Genomic DNA, 19,727 nt, shown 5'->3' on the forward strand with positions numbered 1-19,727 from the left:
AAGTGTGAATCATTCACATCACCTATACTCGTTGTTATCACCAACATAACACACCTCATGTCAGGACGACTTTTAATACAAGAGTCCAATATTCACTCTTGTTCACCCATCAAGTCAAATTAGGGCTCTAATACGCTCGTGTTTTGGAGTCTATATATAGGAGTGTCGGTGATAACAGTTGGTCAATGCTCAAAGACCATAAGAGCACAATCCTATATTTTCATTCAAAACTTTATGACATATATGTTGCTTTTTTTATATATTTAACATTTAGTCGATTTAAATTTGAAGTAAGACTTGTACCCAAAAATAAAAATTGAAGACAGACTACTCCATACATTATTCTTCCAATTTGCTCCAAGTTGGTGGCTCAAGGTTTAAACTACCCGCAAGGATGATATCATCGAGTTTGGCACTACGATTAAGAATTATAGGCAAACAAATGTAAAAAAATCTTTATATTAAGTAGGAAGGAGGCAAATGGGAATTTCTCACACTTTAGTCAAGTTTGCTACACCTATAGCTGCCTTTTCACTATTTTTCAACATGCATGGAATCTTTTATGATGAATGAAATAAAGGAGTTACATTGTAGTAGTATAAAAAAAAAAATATCGCTTTTTTTTTTCTCTTTATAATTTGAATCTTTTACTAGCCTGTTCGAGTCCATTTTTTTTAATAATGATAGGAAGTGTGACATTTAAATACTCTATTCGGTAACTGTTATAAGCAAAACTCCACTTTTTATTAGATACATTAATTATTTAAAATATCTAAAAAAAAAAAAAATTCTTATAATAGTGACCGGATGAAGTATTTCCTAAAAACTCAAAGATTCGTTGATTGATGTAATTGAATTAATTTGTGCATTTTACAATATATCTAAGAATATACATTTCATAGGAAATGAACTTGCTTATAAAAATCGGGCTAAATTACACCACGGGTCCTTTAAGTTTGAGGTTTGTAATATATTGGTCCTTTAAGTTATTTTGGTCACACATAAGTCCTGTAAGTTTGAAGTTTGTAACAGATTGGTCCTTTAAATTATTTTGATCACAAATAAGTCCTTTAAGTTTGTAAAAGTTTTCGATTTAGTCCTTATATTAACCAAACAATGATGTGGTAGAATGACTAATATGAAAGCGTTTACAAACTTAAAAGAGTTATTTGTGACAAAAATAACTTAAATGATCAATCTGTTACAAATCTCAAAATTAAATGACTTATGTGTGACCAAAATAACTTAAAGGACCAATCTATTACAAACCTCAAACTTAAAGGACACCTGATGCAATTTACCCTAAAAATCGTATTGTAATTTTTCTAGGTCAACAGTACATGGCAATGGCATGAACATATCTATAGAGCCACGAACATGAAATATGAGTAGTATCATATTCAATATATAGAATTAAACCAATACACATGCAAGAAATTAAAATGAAAAGAATAAGCTATATATGTATATAAAATGATAGAGGTTGAAAATGAAACTCACTAGCTAACTAGGATGACCCCAACTTGAAAATGCTTATCGAATAAGATATAGATGAATGCGATGTTTGAGATGAGAATTGTTGTGGAAGATAGCAAAGAAAGGAAAACGTCAAAAACGAATGAATGAATATAATGTAAGTTAGGGTATGATCCAAACATGGCACTAGCTAAATATGTGAGTTGATTGCACGTGAAGTATATACTTTATACTAGTAACATCAGAGATATGACATTTTGCCAGTAGTCAAAGGGACCCACAAAATATAGAGAGTAAGATAAAAAAATGAAAAGAATGAGAGACACACGTGCAAGTACTGACAGAGCCATTCGTGCGGGCAAGTGGGTAAAGACATTGGTAAGTGCGAGATGAGAGGACGGGTAGTAAGATGAAGGCAGACCTCGTGTTTCGTAGCTGACTTTTATTCATCGTTGGTTTTTGGGACACCTCAATTTTGCTCCTGACTGAATGGTAATTTCTGATTGGATCGCATTCACGATAGAGATATTCATTTTGAGTATTTAACGCATTAGAAATTATAGTAATTTAATTATGTAAAAATTAACTTTTCAATTTAATTTTTTTTTAAAGTGTTCAAAACACTCGTTAGCAGAACTAAAGTTCTTTGAACATTATATAATTGTTTATCGTAAATTGTTCAAAAAAGTTGTTTATCGTAATAAATATACTCCCTCCGTCCTAATTTATAAGCAAAAAACACTAATTCACACTTATTAAGAAAACTAACACTTAATGATTTGAGGTATAATTTTTTGTTTTCTCCTTGGATAAGTTTCATGGAAAGATGTAAAAATAATTCTCATTGGTTAAAAATTATGAAGAAAATAAAAAGGATAATAAATTGAATGAAATTTGCATTTAATTTTACATTGAAAAAGATGTTTTGTTTGAAAAAACATAATAATAGCATAAAAGTTGGTCTTTTTTGCTTATATTTTGAGACAAAGAAAATGAGATTTTTTTGCTTATATTTTAGGACGGAGGTAGTATGTTAAAAGTCACGTTTCAAACAAATTTTACACAAAAATAGTGGACCGAAGTTAGTACACCTTCAATGGGAGAGTCTTAAATTTTTAAGACTTGGTATCTATCCCATTAAAGAGAAAAGTTGTTTGGGTCTTATCAGATTTAAGGTCTCAATTAGAACATCCATAATAGAGACATCCGCGTTTTGGTACTTAAATGGATTCTACATGTATACATGACTCGTTTATAATTTTTTAATAGTAGTACCTAATAAGTACTCAATCCTTTCAAACCCAACATCTCACACAAATTTCTTAAATGAAATTCATAAATCAACTATCAATAATTTTATATCATTATGTTTCAATTTTTTAATATTAATAATTTTATATCATTATGTTTCAATTTTTTAATATCAAAAAAAGTATATATCACACTTAAGATTGGAGGTCTCAAGACCCTCTCTAATAGAAGGGTCTTGACATTTATGACTCGGTACTCGATACCTATTAGGTATCCACATCGGGGATAAACCTTTTCGATGTCTTATAAGACTCAGAGTTGGAGGGTTTAAGTACTTATTATGTAGGCTTAAATGCTCTTTTGGTCCCTTAAATATTTATTTGGTATCGCTTTGATCCCTTAAGTAATAAAATGTCTGTTTTGGTCCCTTAACTTTAGTTAAAGTAACGGTTTGGTCCCTTCTGTTAATTTAATTCAAAAAAATGTTAAATTTTTGGTCCCTTAACTTATTTAATTAGTATTAGTTTGGTTCCTTAACTTATTTAATTAGTATTAGTTTGGTCCCTAAATTTAACATTTTTTTGAATTAAATTAACAGAAAGGACCAAACCGATACTTTAAATAAAGTTAAGGGACCGAAACAGACTTTTTATTACTTATGGGACCAAAGCGATACCAAATAAATATTTAAGGGACCAAGTAAGCATTTAAGCCTATTATATACTCCCTTCGACAATATTTATAAATATTTATAAGCAAAAAATAATTTTTTAGGTTCATTGAATAACTAATGTATCCGGTCTATATATATGTTAGATACATTAGCTACTCAAAGAACCTAAAAAGTTGCCTTTTGCTTATAAATATGATAAGAGGAAGTACTATTATTCAAAAGTTATAAATGAGTGAGGTATATAAGTATGACCATTTAAATATAAATAATGGATGTCTCCATTATAGATGCTCTAAGTGAGACCTTAGATAAAATCAATTGCTACAATTCTAATGCTCTGAATACTCATATTTTGATTTTAAAAAAAATTATATTTAAAATCTTTAAAAGTGTTCTAGTTACTATCGTTAACATTTCCAAAGAATTCTCTAAAAAAAAAAAAAAAACATTTCCAAAGAACAATTATCACTTCAGTCTCATGAGAATTGGATGGGTTTCATTTCTCTAATTGTACTATGGGAGGATGAAATCGTGAAAATAAAGCATTTGAGATTAGGAAACCCATACTTTTTGTTTGTCAAAAGAGGAGTGATATTTGTACAATTAATTTTATATAATCTTTGTGACAATCACTTTTTTTATTTTTTTATTGGACAAAAACAATAGAGAAAGAAAGAAAATGAGAGAGAATAAAAAGACGTGTGAGTATAAAAGAGAAAATTGTTCAAAAATTATCAAAAAATAATCGTACAAATATCATTTCTCTTCTCAAAATCACCTGTGGAGTCCTTTGAACCATGACTGTTTGCAGACATATTTTGTTGTATTCGTGCAACCAGGACAATTGTGATAATAATAGGATTATAATCAAACGGTTTACATTTTGAATTTTGATATTTATTTATTTTTTAAATCAAAGTCTCGATCCAATGTTTCATAGTTGTGTTGAACATATGAATGTGATAAAATCATGTTCATAAAGAATCCGATTTATTAACTATTTGTATGATAATTTATTAAGGATAATTTTATAAAATGACATTTTAATCATAATCCTATTAAAAACAATTGTTCTGTTATAAAATGACATGTTAAATTTTAAATTATCCTTAATACATGTAAAATGAACAAAAGACTCACTTATAGTAATAGGATGGAGGGAATATTAATTAATTAGAATTATAATTGAAAAAAGTAGTAATTAATATTGCATTAAAAAGTAAATGATTCAACTTTTTATGACAGTTTTATTTATTTTTTGCAAATAGATTTGTTATTTTGGGATGGAGGGAGTATTTAAGTTATTTACCTTATGGTCAAACTTCAAATTATTAAGGTCCTTTTCCCCTAAGATTCAGAAGGTTAACATAAAAAAAAATTGAATTTAATGTTTTATTTGATTTTCAAAAGATTATTGTATTTCTCTTATAATTAGTGACATATGTATAAAAAAAATTATTGTATTTCCCTTGTAATTAGTGACATATTTATAAAAAAATATTGTTCTAAAATTAGTGTCGCTTTTGATTTTTAGTGTGATATTAATACCTTCTTTTCAATTGTGTCATTTAATTAATATTTTTGTGCATCACTATCAAGTTAATATCTTTCATCTTGGTTACGTTGTGGGTTAGATGGGAGTGGTTGGAGATGGAGAAGGAGAGTGTTTACTTGGGAAGAAGAATTGTTGGTAGAGTGTGTGTTGTTGCTTCATAATTTTTTTTTGGAGGATAATGTCATAGACAAATAGATCCGGAAACATGACCCTGCTGAGGGGTACTCTGTAAAAGAGGTTTATTATATTCTCATGTCTAATGATCAACTTCATATGGATATTCATTCAGATTTAATTTGAAAAAAAGTCGTGCCTCTTAAAGTGTCTCATCGCGTGTAAATCAATTAACAACAAGATTTTTAGATGGGTTAAATTAATTCGTTGAGGAGTGATAATTTTGGACTCCTTATGTGCTGGAGGTCGCGGTCAAGGAAACAATTAATCATCTCTTCATGGATTGTGAATTCTTTGGTGGTACTTGGCGGCTAGTTCTTGGTTGGCTGGGTGTTTCTACCGTTCATCCACATGATATTGGTTCTCAAGCTCTTCAGTTTGGTGGCACATATATCTTTCATGAAGGATATTTGGTTCAACTTTCACATGATTTGGTTGGACTACATCTGGGTCATTTGGAAAGAGTGCAACTGTAGAATTTTTTTGCAATAAGTAAGTCTCTCAGGATTAGCTTCTTGATCGCATCAAGCTCCATTCATGGTGGTAGTTAAAAGCTTACAAATCTGATTATTTTTACGATCTGCATTTTTGGTAGTCCAATCCGTCACTTTGTCTTGGTTACGCTAATATATAACCGCAAACTTTAGACAGTTTATTCGGTGTATATTATTGATACTTTGTTTCCTTACCTATTAGGCACTTCTTGTGCTTTATAGGTTTTTATATTTAATATATTGTTCTTTGGCTTCTTAAAAAATATCTTTTATCTTATATTTATGGTCCCTCATTTAAAGTTTTAAGGATCCATCTTTCAATGTATTTGGCTTAGTGTTTTGGACCTAAAATATATTTAACTTTTTAAATAAATTTAACTTTTATTTTATTACTCCCTAAAAAAAACTTATATTTCATTGCGGAAGGTGTACAACTTTTTGTAGAATTTCCTTTTATTTGATTGTAAAAAATTAAAGAAAAAAATTAGAGGGATGCATATTATTAAAATGCACATTATTCTCGATGATTTTGTACTTGCAACTTAATCATATAACAAGTCCCACAAGGAGAGTAAATAGTTTGTGGAAACTTGATAAGAAGACGTGGTCCTTTTAATTTTCTTCTTTAAAGTGGAGACAAGAGCATCTTAGAGACACAAGTGTGATAAAAATCAGCTTTAATTTGTGGAAACTTGATAAGAAGATGTGGTCCTATTAGTTTGAAAAGAATAAAACGTTTTACACTTGGGACCTCATAAATTGTTTTCTTAGTAACCAAACAAGCAAAACAAGTTCATAAATTTTAGAAATGTACATGTCCTTGTAGACAGTTTTTTTCACCTTCTTCAAACTCATTAATTTTAATAGAGAGAAAGAAAAAAATGTCGGCAACTGCATACAAAGAATCCTACATAGCTACTAAATGGAATTTCGAGGTTAAGTAAAACATATCATCAATGTAAGTCATCTTCTCAACTAAGCTTATGCCCCCTAGTCTTTTCTTTTATGTGAAAAATATCATCGATGCAAGTCATCTCAACTAAGTTGACACTAAATACACTAATAGGTTTTTGTGGCATCAATATATTAAATAATAAAAATGAGAGAATGAACAAAAATACGCAAGACCAAATCAAAACCCGCTGAAAGTATTTAAATCTAAAATATTCCAAAGTTTTGGGTTGGGTCACTGAAAGATACTGTAATTGGTAAATTTCAATATGCCGATCATTTAAATGATTTTTCTTCTTACAACACTTCTTTTGAAGTACATTTAAGTAATTGTGTTGAAGAAAGTCTTTTAGCCTTTGTTTGGTTTGAGAGAAATAGAGGAGAGAGAGAGATAGAGAAGAGAGAAAGAGAAGAGAAGTTGGAGATTTCTCTTGTTTGGTAAGAAGAGAAATTGAGAAGAGAGAAGAATAAATGGTGGGTCCCATACCTTTTTGTTTTCTCTTCAAAAGTGAGAAGAAAGAGGGAAGAAGACAAAAATGTCAAATACTCCTTCCGGTCTCAAATGTAGGGAAAAAAAAAAGCACACCAATTAAGAAAATGAATTGATTACATTGAAGTCATGTTAAAAAATGTACAACTTTCCAATTTTGCCCTTGTCATGTTTTAGTAATAATTAATGAAAGTGACTTCTGATAGGGTAACGTGAAACATTATAGGAGCATGCAGCTTTGAATTATGAGAATGTGATTTTTAACAAGGGTAAAATTGGAATAGTAGCATTTAATAGGTTGCTTTTACTATACTTTTTCTTACATTTGAGACCACAATTTTTTTTGTTTTTCCCCTACATTTGAGACCGGAGGGAGTATGCCATTGATTTTTTAATTAATCATAAATTATAATGTTGTTTTATCAAGGATATTTTTGTCTTTTTAAAAATAATAGCATTTCTTTCTCTTCTATTTCTCTCTTCTTTCTCTTATACCAAACAATACATCAAATCTTCTCTATTTCTCATCTCTTTCTCTCTTCTCAAACTCTCTCTTGCTCATTTCTCTCTTTCCAACTTCTCTTCCGAACCAAACAGACCCTTAGGGTGTGTTTGGGTGTGAGAAGAAAGTGAAAAGAGAGAAATAGCTGAGAGAATATGAGAAGAGAGAAATAGATGAGCAATAGAGTAGATTTGATGGGTTGTTTGGTATAAGAGAAAGAAGAGAGAAATGGAAGAGAGAGAAGTGTGTTTAATTTTAAAAAGACAAAAATATCCTTGCATTTAAATTTGATTGATTTTTTCTTTTTGGTCAAGTTTATTTTGTCTTTAATATAATTTAGTTATTGTTTTAGTTATTAATTTACATAATTTAATTTTATTAGTATTTTAGTAAATAAATTAATTAAAACATACCACCTAATAATGGTATATACACCTTCACGTGTTAGCCTTCAATCAAAGAAATATATGCAACAACTTTGAAAAGTAGGGGGAGGATAGTTTTGGAATTAAATACGTTAAGCCACTTTCTTCGCAGAAGTGAAGAGAAATAAAAAGTAGGTGGGCCCCATGAAATATAATCTCTCTTCACTAACTCTCGGATGCTCCAAACGAGAGAAAAGCCATCTCTCTTTAGACTTTCTCTCTCGGCAATCTCTCTCTCGCGTGTCTCTTGCGTTCCAAACGCAGCGTTAGGGCACTATCCAAGAAAGAAAATGAACTTGATAAAGGGAGAAATTTTGTCCCTGATGGATCAAACTAAGTCAGGGGCGGAGCCACCCCCAGCTAGCCTGGGCTAGTGCCCAGGCTCGGCTCCAACTTTCTTTGTAGCAAGCCCAACCATTGCTAGAATTTTTTAGCTTTTTCTGCGGATTTTTCTGCGGATTTTTGTGTAAATTCCGCAGGAAACACATTTCCTGCAGATTTTGCCAAGGATTTAGGTTCCGCAGGAAAGATATATCCGTAGAAAATGTGAAATTATCTGCAGGAAATGTGAAATTATTCGCAGGAAGGAAGTAACATTTTGCGATAAATTTTTTGCCCAGGCTCTATAAAATTCCTGGCTCAGCCACTGAACTAAGTCCCAAGGAAGGAAAAATCAAGCTAAAGACCATAATTAAGCGCTTCCTAGGAAACAATTTGTGGTGTTTTTGCTAATAATATTTTATTCTGTCGATATCAAGTTAAAGACCATAAACAAGTGCTTCGTAGGAAACAATTTGCGGTGTTTTTGCTCATAGTATTTTGTTTTGTCGATTTTGGAAGTCAAATGAAGCAAGAAATCTTAATGACGGTTGATAAATGATAGCCAAAACACCATCACCCTAAAAAAAAGTACTCCCTTCGTTTCTAAATATAAGTAAAATAATTTTTTTAGATTCATCCATTCAATGATGTATGTGGTTAATAATATGGACCACATACATCATTAAATGAATGAACGTAAAAAGTCAATTTTGCTTATATTTAAAAACCGAGGAAGTAATTTTTACTAGGGTTTGTCTAACATGTGAATTAGTGCACATGTTAAAGTAACTAAAAGTAGCAATTTTTTTATTGAAAAACAACAATCAATTAAGAAAAAGTTATATATTTAATATAAAATAAACTAGTTCCAATAAAAGCTTACTATTTTAAATTTTTTAACATGTGCAAATTTACACATGATAGAAAAACTCTTTTTACTATATTGAAAATTAAAATTTGTATTGAAACAAAAAAAAAAAGTGAAGGAAAATAATGTATTGGATCAAGTCTTGGTAATAAATTATTAACCCGTGGAAATGAGGTGAAATCAATGCAAAAACGGTTGAAATGTCAAGATATGTGTCATTACGACTGTAGTAAAAACCCATTAGAGCATAAATATCGGTTAGCTTTTAGAGTGTCTTTGCAAAAATTTATGACAGTCTGTCAGAATTTCACTTTGTTCAACAAGTGCCGTGGTTCTGCATTACCACCGTTCCTTTTCTACTTTTTTTTTATTTAAAAAAGGGGAATGCTAACTTGTAGCATTAGGGTATAAGATAAGAATCTTAAAATAGAATTAAACAATAAGTATTGTATTGAAAAGATAAATTATTAAGCTTTTACGGGTATGAATGAACAATTTTCAAGGTTAAATTTCTTTATTTAATTTCTTATCTTGCCCTTAGGGCACAAGTTAACAAGATCCTTTAAAAAATAATATAAAATTAGAATGTAATTTTAAACTATAAATTTGAGGTGTATTATGTGATTAGGTGAGACCCAAATTAGAATTTTAGACGAGTAGTATGAATATTTAGAAAATATAGTTGAGTAGTTTAAATAATTGAAAAATGTGAAATTAATAATTATATATTATGTGGGATCAATGTGGATGGTATGAATGCGAATGCTTAGAGAGTATTACATATGCCAGTAATGTTGTCTTATGACCATAAGATATGTGGCCTTTGAAAAAACATCGGTCGTGTTTTGCATGATTTGAAGAGTTTTAGACATTGATCTACATTGAAGCCTTACCTGCAACTAAAGTTCGACCCTTAGCTTATAAATAACCCTCTCTCACATGTTAGGATACCAAAAATAAAAAGTAGAGTTAAATATATTTCTAATCCTTATAAATATATAAATTTTATGCTTTAGTGTCTCTAAAAGTTTTCTCCTACCTCTTCATAATCTTATGAGTTAGATGAGTTTAGTAACACATGTTTGCGACCTAAACAAGGGCTCAGGCTACGGTACATGATCTCAATAGGTCTCCTAACATAGGTGACTTGATTTTTTTTTTTTTTTTATAAAATTGATGTCAACCATTGGTGTGCTTGAAAACTTTTGAAGACCATAGTATTATCATACTCTTTAAACATTAGATTATTTTCACACTATGTTCCATCATCTTTCTCTTTCCCTCTCCATATCTCTTACTCGCCCAACAACAACAACAACGCGATGCACCGCTGCCGGAAAATCACAACAACAACGACGAATTTTGGAAATCTTAATCCAATCCATTCAACCCAAAGTTGCAGAAAACAACATTCATTAAACTCAAATTTCATTTAATCTAATTCACCTGAAAACAAAATTGCAGAAAATATTGATTTCTCAATTATTCAATTCATTCAACCCAAAGTTCACATATTCATCACTAAACTCAGATGAAAGTGATTAAATCCGTCACCAGACCAAATGTTACACAACAAAACAATCAAAATCGGAATGGAAATTCTCACAGAACTCAGATCTAAAGAGGGATGGTGTTTAAGTTCAGATGTGAACACAAGCTGGTCAATGAAAAATTACGAATGAAAATAGAATAAAAAGAACAAAAAAAGACGTGTTGGTGTTGAAAAAAAACAACGATTTGCTGTTGAAGATTGATGAAGGATAATTTATTGTGTTGGAGGTATAACAATCAACAGAAAGTGCAGCAACAACAATGGAGTTGCTACAGTATATGTCTCTCTCTTAGATCTACCAAATGAAAAAAAAAATCTAGTGTAGAGGGATTATGGTAAGATCAGCGTTCTTCGTCAATCTAACCGCAATACATGTCATTTTTGTTACAAAAAAAATAAAATCAGTCCTTTTTAATGTCTCCTACCGTGGGAGACCTATTCAAGTCTCCTACCATAAACGGCTCCCCTAAACAAGAACATTATGATGTTAAATAAAGTTCTTTGACGTATGCCAAAATATCTTATGAATCAACTCCTAAACCAATACAACCATGGTAAAAGAAAATGAAAGGGAAATAACCTTCTAGAATTTCCTTTGGGGTAGGAGATAGATGTGGTAGATGGTATTATTCTTCTCCTTAAATATTTTCCCCACCATTAAATCTATCACTAGCAGTGTAACTTTTTTACCATCCATGTAAAATATCAAACTGCAAATCCAAGTTAAAATAAAACAGAGCTAAGAATTGTGTCAGAATATATATACCAAAATATCCAACATATTAATTTCTTCTTACATATCCTTCTTCCCTTTTAGATTCTCTCTCAATACCCCCCGTGTGCTCCCTCACTTCTCCCCCTCCATTAATTCCTTTCCTCGAAACCATCACCTATATATATATATATATATATATATATATATTATTTTTTATTATCATATTTATATATACCAACATAACATTCACATATAGTACAACACAAGTTACTACAACTTCTCCTTCAAAAAAAAGTTACTACAACTTTCTCATGGCAACTATACTCTTCTTTGTTATCATCTTCACCATCTTTTTTCTCATTCACCGGAGTACTCACCGGCGGCGATACAAGCTCCCACCGGGGAGTCTTGGACTACCCTTTGTAGGGGAAACTATGCAACTAATATCAGCTTACAAAACCGACAACCCAGAACCATTCATAGACCAACGAGTGAACCGGTACGGTTCAATCTTCACAACTCATGTTTTCGGCGAACCAACTGTTTTTTCAGCTGACCCGGAAACGAACCGGTTTATTTTAATGAATGAAGGGAAACTTTTTGAATGTAGTTACCCCGGTTCAATATCGAACCTTTTGGGAAAACACTCTTTGCTTCTTATGAAAGGTTCTCTTCATAAGAGAATGCATTCGCTTACTATGAGTTTTGCTAACTCCTCAATTATTAAGGATCATCTTCTTCTTGATATTGATCGGCTTATTCGGCTTAATTTGGATTCTTGGTCCGACCGGGTTTTACTAATGGAGGAAGCCAAGAAGGTTAGCTACTTCATTCTTTTTTACCATGGTTTTTTGAAAATATTTTTTTATTATAATTTGGTGTTGTTGCATTAAAACTTACTCCCGTCACGTTTATAAGGAAATTATCATTTTTCACATTCATTAAATAGCTGATATATTTTTATTATAATATAGTCTAAATACATAAGTGATTTAAAGAATTCAAAAAACCAAAAATTGCTTATAAATATGATCGAAGAAAATAAGTGATAAGTGATTATTTTACAAGTGTTTATTCTATACTAGTGGTAATAAAACTTAAGTGATTATTATTTAAGTGTTTATTCTATACTAAGTGTATGCATATAGTAGTATAAAAGATTTTATAGAAAAAGTCAAAATAAATTCAAACTTCCCTAAAATAAATAATTCAAACCATTTTGAAATGAATGATACTTATTTTAATAAGTTATCCTAAAGATGTTATGAAGAGTTGTTCATGTAAATTCACTCTCATGTTAACTGAACTCATGTAAGTTATAAAATGGATATAAATTTTACCAGTGTTCATTTTTTATTTATTTAAGAAAGCTATCATTATTCTTTGAGAAATGATATTTGAATATCTATTTTATGATAATTTTTGTGACAACTTTCTCTCTCATATTCATATCATATTCTTATTTTCTCTCTCTCTCTATTGCTTTGGTTTTGTGCCAAGACTCACATTTCTTTGTATATTTTAATTGTTTCACAAGTTGTCCTATAAAATGGTTGTTCAAATAACACCTCTCTTATTCTTTTAATTTCTTTTTATAAATGTAGTCGTGGCATTTTATTACCATTGCAATTACTATCACATCAATCAACAATGCTTAAGTTTAACTACAATTATTTGCAATCTCAAAGATTGCAACAACACGTGCGATTGCGACATATAAAACCTTATGGTTGGTAATAAAGACATCTCATGTTTTATTTCATATTTTTTTAATTGCAAAATTACAAAATCATTTTCATATTTTAATTTTTTTAGATAATTATACCTTTTTTTGTTGTCAATAGAACTCGAAATATTGTAAAGTTTATAATACTCGGACACACTACACACCAACTATTTACATTAAACTTTGTAATTTAAAATAATTTTTTTATATATTTATACACGAGAAAGAAATATTAAAAATTTGAAGAGTTTAGATTTTTTTTTATAATTTAAAGTAAAACCCTAAAATAATTTCTCTATATAGATATTTTTTCACCGGCCATTATCGTAGCATATATAGCACAAAATTGGTGGGTGGAGGGCGCAAGAGGTGGTGGACCAATTTTCTGCACCTCACGAATTTATTTGGATTTTGTTTGTTATTTTTTTTTTATCAAATATTCTAGTGGTTGAAGTTCACATATTTTTAAATTTGAAAAAATGGAGTGTTCGACGTTCGAACTTCAGCACTTACGTATGTTATACAATATTCCTACCAATTGCTTTAAATTCACGACGACTAAATTTTGTTTGTTTCATTCAACTAGTTACTTATATTTTTTTTAATATACTATTCAATTAATTAAAATTTCATCTAAAACATTGTCTTTCTCTTTATCGATCAAGATCCTCTTCATTTATATAACGATTTATGAGAAAGTGAAAGAGACATTAGAGTTTAGTTTGAAAAATGATATTTAAATAACTACATTTTAACAACTTTTGAAATAATATTCTCTCTTATACAAACTCACATGTGTTTTTATTTTTTTTCTCTTTATTGTTTTTGTCCAATAAAAATAGAGAAAAAGTGGTTGTCACAAAAATTGTACAAAATTAATTGTACAAATATCATTCCTCTTAAAATTTTGCTTGTCTCACCAAATATATTGGAAAATCTAAGTCCTACATAGATTAAAGATAAAGTTTGATGATTAGAGTTTTTAAAGATAAACTTGAGTTGAGACTACCATGGAATCCTCCATTTATTTGAGAAATGGAAAGGATCTTGGTTCCCTCTTTAGCTAATTCTGGGCTGATTCGTACGGATCCTGTTTTAATTAAATTCTGAATTTGATTTATGAGTGTGATGGTGTAATGAAACCGGTGTTCAATTGTGACTCAGATTCCATGCCTTAGTACAGTGTGTCTAACTCTATGCATAAATATGAGGTCCCACATTAGCTGAATTGTTTATGGCTACAAAGGATTTTTTTTTTCCCGAAGGAATGGCTACAAAGGAATATAATCATTCCCTATACAAACTGTATAAACTATAGGTCATATAGCATGCACATGTTAGATGAATTTGTGGTGTATGCAAAATGTTTTTTTTTTTACAGGTTAGATTAGATTATATACCACTCTCAAGTCAATAATCTTTTTTTTTTTTTTTTTTTTTTTTTTTTTTAATAAAAATAAAATGATATTCATTCATTCAAATTGAGAGATTACATCATTCAACACCGCTAAAAACGTAAAGGATGAATATACGAACATACTCACAACATCCAAGTTAATAGCATATAACGACGTTATGCCTACAAAAATATATGATAAAATTAAAGTGACTGGAATATCCATGGCTTCTGAATCTGCAACGTTGACGCCCAAATCTTTGATTGAATAATCGATCTTTAATATGAATCAAATGAACACCGCAAGAAGACGAGAAATCAAACAGCGCCGCATAAAACGACGAACAACAAACCACCACACGTAAATGATGAAATCACAAAGAAAAAATCTAGATCTATGTGAAAATCACTTATTTAGATTGAAATATAGATAACAAGATGAAGAGAGGTGATTTCAGATCAAGAATTAACCCAAAATCACCCCTCAATGGAAAATCTAGAAGAGAAAACTTAAGTCAATAATCTTCTTACTTACTCTATATTTATGGCAATAGTAATACTGAATACATTTTTTTTTAATACGATACCAACTTATTATCCCTCTCAAAAAAAAAAAACAAAAGAAACTTATTATCCTCATCCTAAAAATGTAAAAAATTCCTTTCATGATATATTCTTATATTTATTATACTACTGCTTTATTTGTCCCCCTCACGTTCCCATATTTGAACTCACAATGGTTGTGATGATGTCGATAGAGAATTGATATTCGTACAATCATTTTTTAACAACTTTTTAAACAAGTCTCTTTTTCATACTCATATGTTTTTTTATTCTCTCACTTTTTCTTTCTCTCTATTATTTTTGTCTAATAAGAATAGAGAAAAAGTGGTTGTCAAAAAAATTGTATAAAATTAGTTATACAAATATCACTCTTCATATTGATATTAGAGATATTTAATTTTACCATATTGTTGCTTTTGTTTGGTTACTTGCAGATAACGTTTGAGTTGACAGTGAAGCAGCTGATGAGTTTTGATCCAGGTGAATGGACTGAGACTCTAAGGAAAGAGTACGTTCTCGTGATTGAAGGATTTTTTACCCTTCCCTTACCACTCCTCTCTAGTACCTACCGCAGAGCAATCAAGGTAACACACGTGCACTTGTTACAAAAGTTTAAGGTAGACATTTATTAAGTCCGTAAGTGTAGCTCAGTTTGTAACTATCAGAGCCATTATGTTCAATTATGTAGGCAAGAACGAAGGTAGCAGAGGCATTGACATTGATTGTGAGGCAGAGAAGAAAAGAAAGTGTAATGGGGGAGACAAAAACTGACATGCTAGGTGCATTGTTGGCATCTGGCGACCACTTTTCCAATGAACAAATAGTCGATTTCATGTTGGCATTACTCGTCGCCGGATATGAAACCACCTCTACCATAATGACATTCGCGGTCAAGTTTCTCACCGAACATCCTCTAGCATTGGCACAACTCAAGGTAAATTTAAGAATTTAAGGATAGCATTTATAAACATCTCAATAAATATTTATTGTTTAATTTTATTTTAAAATTTTTATCTTGTGCCTTAAGGACACAAGTTAGCATTTCTAAAAGAAATAAAGTATATTGTTGGTGCATATTTTTTGGTCAAACTAATACATCACATTTGTTTTGTAGTATTATTTAGCTAGGGTAGTGGACCATATATAGATATAGGTCCATGCTTATAGAATTACCCCACCACCGTGTCCATGTCCATCCCCATCGTTCATGTGGTGTGGTTTCCTTTCAAACCTCATTTTCGTTATCTGTCCCTCACCACTTCCCCCACCCTACCTATATTTCAGGAAGAAAGAATCTTAATAATTTAAAGTTTGGTCGGAAGATAAGTAAAACCACCTAAGAATCGAGCTCAGGTTCACTTTTTGTGTAACCCTCTGATTCTCATAAAAAAGGATTCATTAACCACTTAAGACCAATTACTTAGTTCATTATTCTTTTTTCACGCCTATCATGACAAAAATAAAATTTAGTTCAGTCGATAAAGATTTGACTCACACTTCTCAAGACATGGGTCCCACTAAAATTTACTTGAGATAAATAAAACACATACTGTATGTATTTTTGTCAGTGCTATCTAATCTTTTTTTTTTTTTTTTTCTTCTTATTAAAACTCAGTATTCAATCTAAGGATTGATTGAAAATTCATTAGACCTTATCCACCAAACAATTGCAAAACTTCAATTAAAGGATGGACAATGCTCTCTATGTGCTATCTAATATCTTTGAAGTTTTGATCTTACTATAAACATGCACAACTGACATAATTTTTTATTCTATCAAAAGGAAATAGGATGAACTATCCATAAAAAAAATTATATTGGAAATATAAGATAAAACACTTGCTCATAAACTACTGATAAATACATAATTTTCTATGAAAAAGTTAATTCTTTTCATTTTTTAAAGTTTAAACAATGCTAAAGGAACTTGTTTACATTTTTCTTTATAAAAATTAGACACATGTTTATTTTTGACCGTGAGAGTGAGACATGGTGAAAGACAAAAGGGGAAAGAGATTTGATGGCTTGTTTTGTTGGTTTGTGCGTGTTTAATAGGTACTTAAACAGTTTTGAATCGGTAATATTGAAACTTGGAGTTAAAGGCTGTCCCCTAAAACTTTACAGTGCAGTGAATACAGTTGAAAATTTGAAACTCATGCGTTGGCTTGGACAGAGCAACCATCAAAGAGGACTATGTGGGTAGGTGTCAGTTTGGGGATAAATAAAGGGTCATACTAACCGGTGTCTCAGGACATCGGTGAAGGAAGCCAACAAAAAAGGTTTTAAATTGAAAATGATACTTTTTTGATTCTTGAAGAATTGATTACACAATTTGCAATGCAATAGCTCGTATATTTGCTTCCTTAACCATTAAGTGGCCAAAGTAAAGAGTCACTCTAGAAAGTCAAATTTGTGGACCGGCTTGAACCGCATGTTTGGTAACTTTGGTGTCAGTAATTAAAAACTCAGAAAAGTTACCAGAACTGATGAAGGGACTTATGTGTCATTTTGTAAAGACTTGGTTTGTGCCTGCCCTTGTTTGAAGAGCTAGTTCTGTTTTGTTGCAGCAGCAGACTTATGTATAGGGTCCCTTCCCTACTGTGCCATGAGAAATCGTGCTTTGCTTATTTCAAGAACCATTTTGTTGACTGAAAATACAATCAAAGATTAAAAAAGTCTTTGAAGACGGTCGCGAAACAGTATTGATAGTTTCCGTTATCGTGATTAATTCAGACCGCGACAATAGTAATCCACATGCATCATTATGTAATCGTGAATTCCTTAATGCGACCGCACTGTTGTTTAAAACATTGTGATATAATATCACTTATATAATCTTGGTGTAATTAAGAATTGCATTGTGTGGTCAATTATATAATAATCCTAAGTTCCTATACTAGGGAGTTTGATAAGAGACTTGGTTTGTGTTTTGTTTTGGTAGGAAGAGCATGACCAAATCAGAGCAAAGAAAAGTTGCCAAGACGTACCATTGGAGTGGACAGATTACAAGTCAATGGCATTTACTCAATGTGTAAGATCATTAAATTCTGCTGATTCAAAACATCAAAAGAAAAAACCCGTTTCACATACAAAAAAAGCACAGCATATTATCTTCTTATATTAATAATCTTGTCCTTGTTTGTTCTATGTAGGTTGTGAATGAGACTTTAAGGATGGCAAACATAATTGGTGGGATATTTAGGAGAGCAATGACAGACATCAATATCAAAGGTATAGTATACATTATCATGACAAAAACATAATTTAAAATCAAAACATTTATTTTGAATTTTAATTTTTGACTTGTAATACAGGCTACACTATTCCAAAGGGGTGGAAAGTCTTTGCATCATTTCGTGCCGTACATCTAAACCCCGATCATTTCAAAGATGCGCGCACCTTCAATCCATGGAGATGGCAGGTAGCACTCTCATTTTATCTTTATAGGTGACGAGACATTAGTCTCTGCAGCTGCACATAAAGGATGAACAATTTACCCAAAAAACCATGAAAAAGTATTTTTACTATTTATTTGTACTCACTTAACTCATTAACCAAAATTAGGCTTTATACCTTATAGCTGAATCTCTAACAAATCCTTCCTCTATGTTTAATCACACCTAAAGTTATAAATCTTGGCTGTGGCAACGGTTGCAATTGCATTCCAATTCTAATATGGAAGGTTGCGGTCAAATGCAATTAATACAATCCTAATCACATACATAAAAAATATCAAGTCATGCCATGACCATACTTTTGTAGAAACCGTGATCTCATCCTTATATTGTTGTGTCAATTGCTAACTTATTATAATGGAAATTGCAGAGGAAATCAGAAGCAACAAGCCCTGCAAATGTCTATACACCATTTGGAGGAGGGCCACGGCTGTGTCCCGGTTATGAGCTAGCCAGAGTTGTACTCTCAGTATTTCTTCACCGCATTGTAACTCGATACAGGTACAGTACAACCACAACATTCTGCTTATTATCATCTTTGTTAGGAAGTATAAGCATTTATTGTGTATCACTAATATTTTGTTTCAATTGTCTGTATGCCTCAGTTGGTCTCCTGCAGAAGAAGATAAGTTGGTGTTTTTCCCAACCACTAGGACGCAGAAGAGGTTCCCTATCATAGTGAAGCGTAGAGTGGAGTCCAAATTATGTAATTAATTAAAGTGCCAGTATAAGTAATAATACAGTTATATCTACTAGTTTAGTAGTTCATATGTTATTTTTTTCCTTTTATGGTTATAAGATAAAATGTCTTGTTAATGAAAATATAATATAATATAGTTTAATCAGGTCATGAGCTTGGCATAAATCCTTTAATGTATAATATCATACTAAATCCTTATTAGAAGAAATAAAAAGAAAAGCCACCAATTCATATTTGGTGCTTTCACTAGACAACATAACCCCCCTGTAATATTTAGCTCAAAGCAACATTACATGAGCACTAACAAATCATAGTCAACTCTAACACTCCATTGTCATGGATCCACAAGGCATCAAGCCTTTAGTGTTCTGAACACTCCCTGAATGTCGAAAACTGAAGTAATTTCGTCTTCTCTTCATAACATGTACTCATAAGTCAC

The 19,727-nt window shown here is 31.0% G+C and overlaps 1 protein-coding gene across 1 annotated transcript; it reads left to right on the top strand.

Moving 5' to 3' along the window:
• Positions 1 to 11,627: 11,627 nt before the first annotated feature.
• Positions 11,628 to 19,404, top strand: LOC11411219 (cytochrome P450 90A1). The gene is made up of 8 exons (XM_003616578.4): positions 11,628 to 12,265; positions 15,568 to 15,717; positions 15,822 to 16,067; positions 18,075 to 18,164; positions 18,286 to 18,364; positions 18,448 to 18,554; positions 18,959 to 19,089; positions 19,194 to 19,404. The coding sequence occupies exons 1-8, from the start codon at positions 11,759 to 11,761 to the stop codon at positions 19,300 to 19,302; spliced, it is 1,419 nt and encodes a 472-aa protein (XP_003616626.2). The 5' UTR covers positions 11,628 to 11,758; the 3' UTR covers positions 19,303 to 19,404.
• Positions 19,405 to 19,727: the final 323 nt, after the last annotated feature.

Source organism: Medicago truncatula, chromosome 5 (genome assembly GCF_003473485.1).
Source record: "Medicago truncatula cultivar Jemalong A17 chromosome 5, MtrunA17r5.0-ANR, whole genome shotgun sequence".
In the NCBI taxonomy this organism is placed as follows: domain Eukaryota; kingdom Viridiplantae; phylum Streptophyta; class Magnoliopsida; order Fabales; family Fabaceae; genus Medicago; species Medicago truncatula.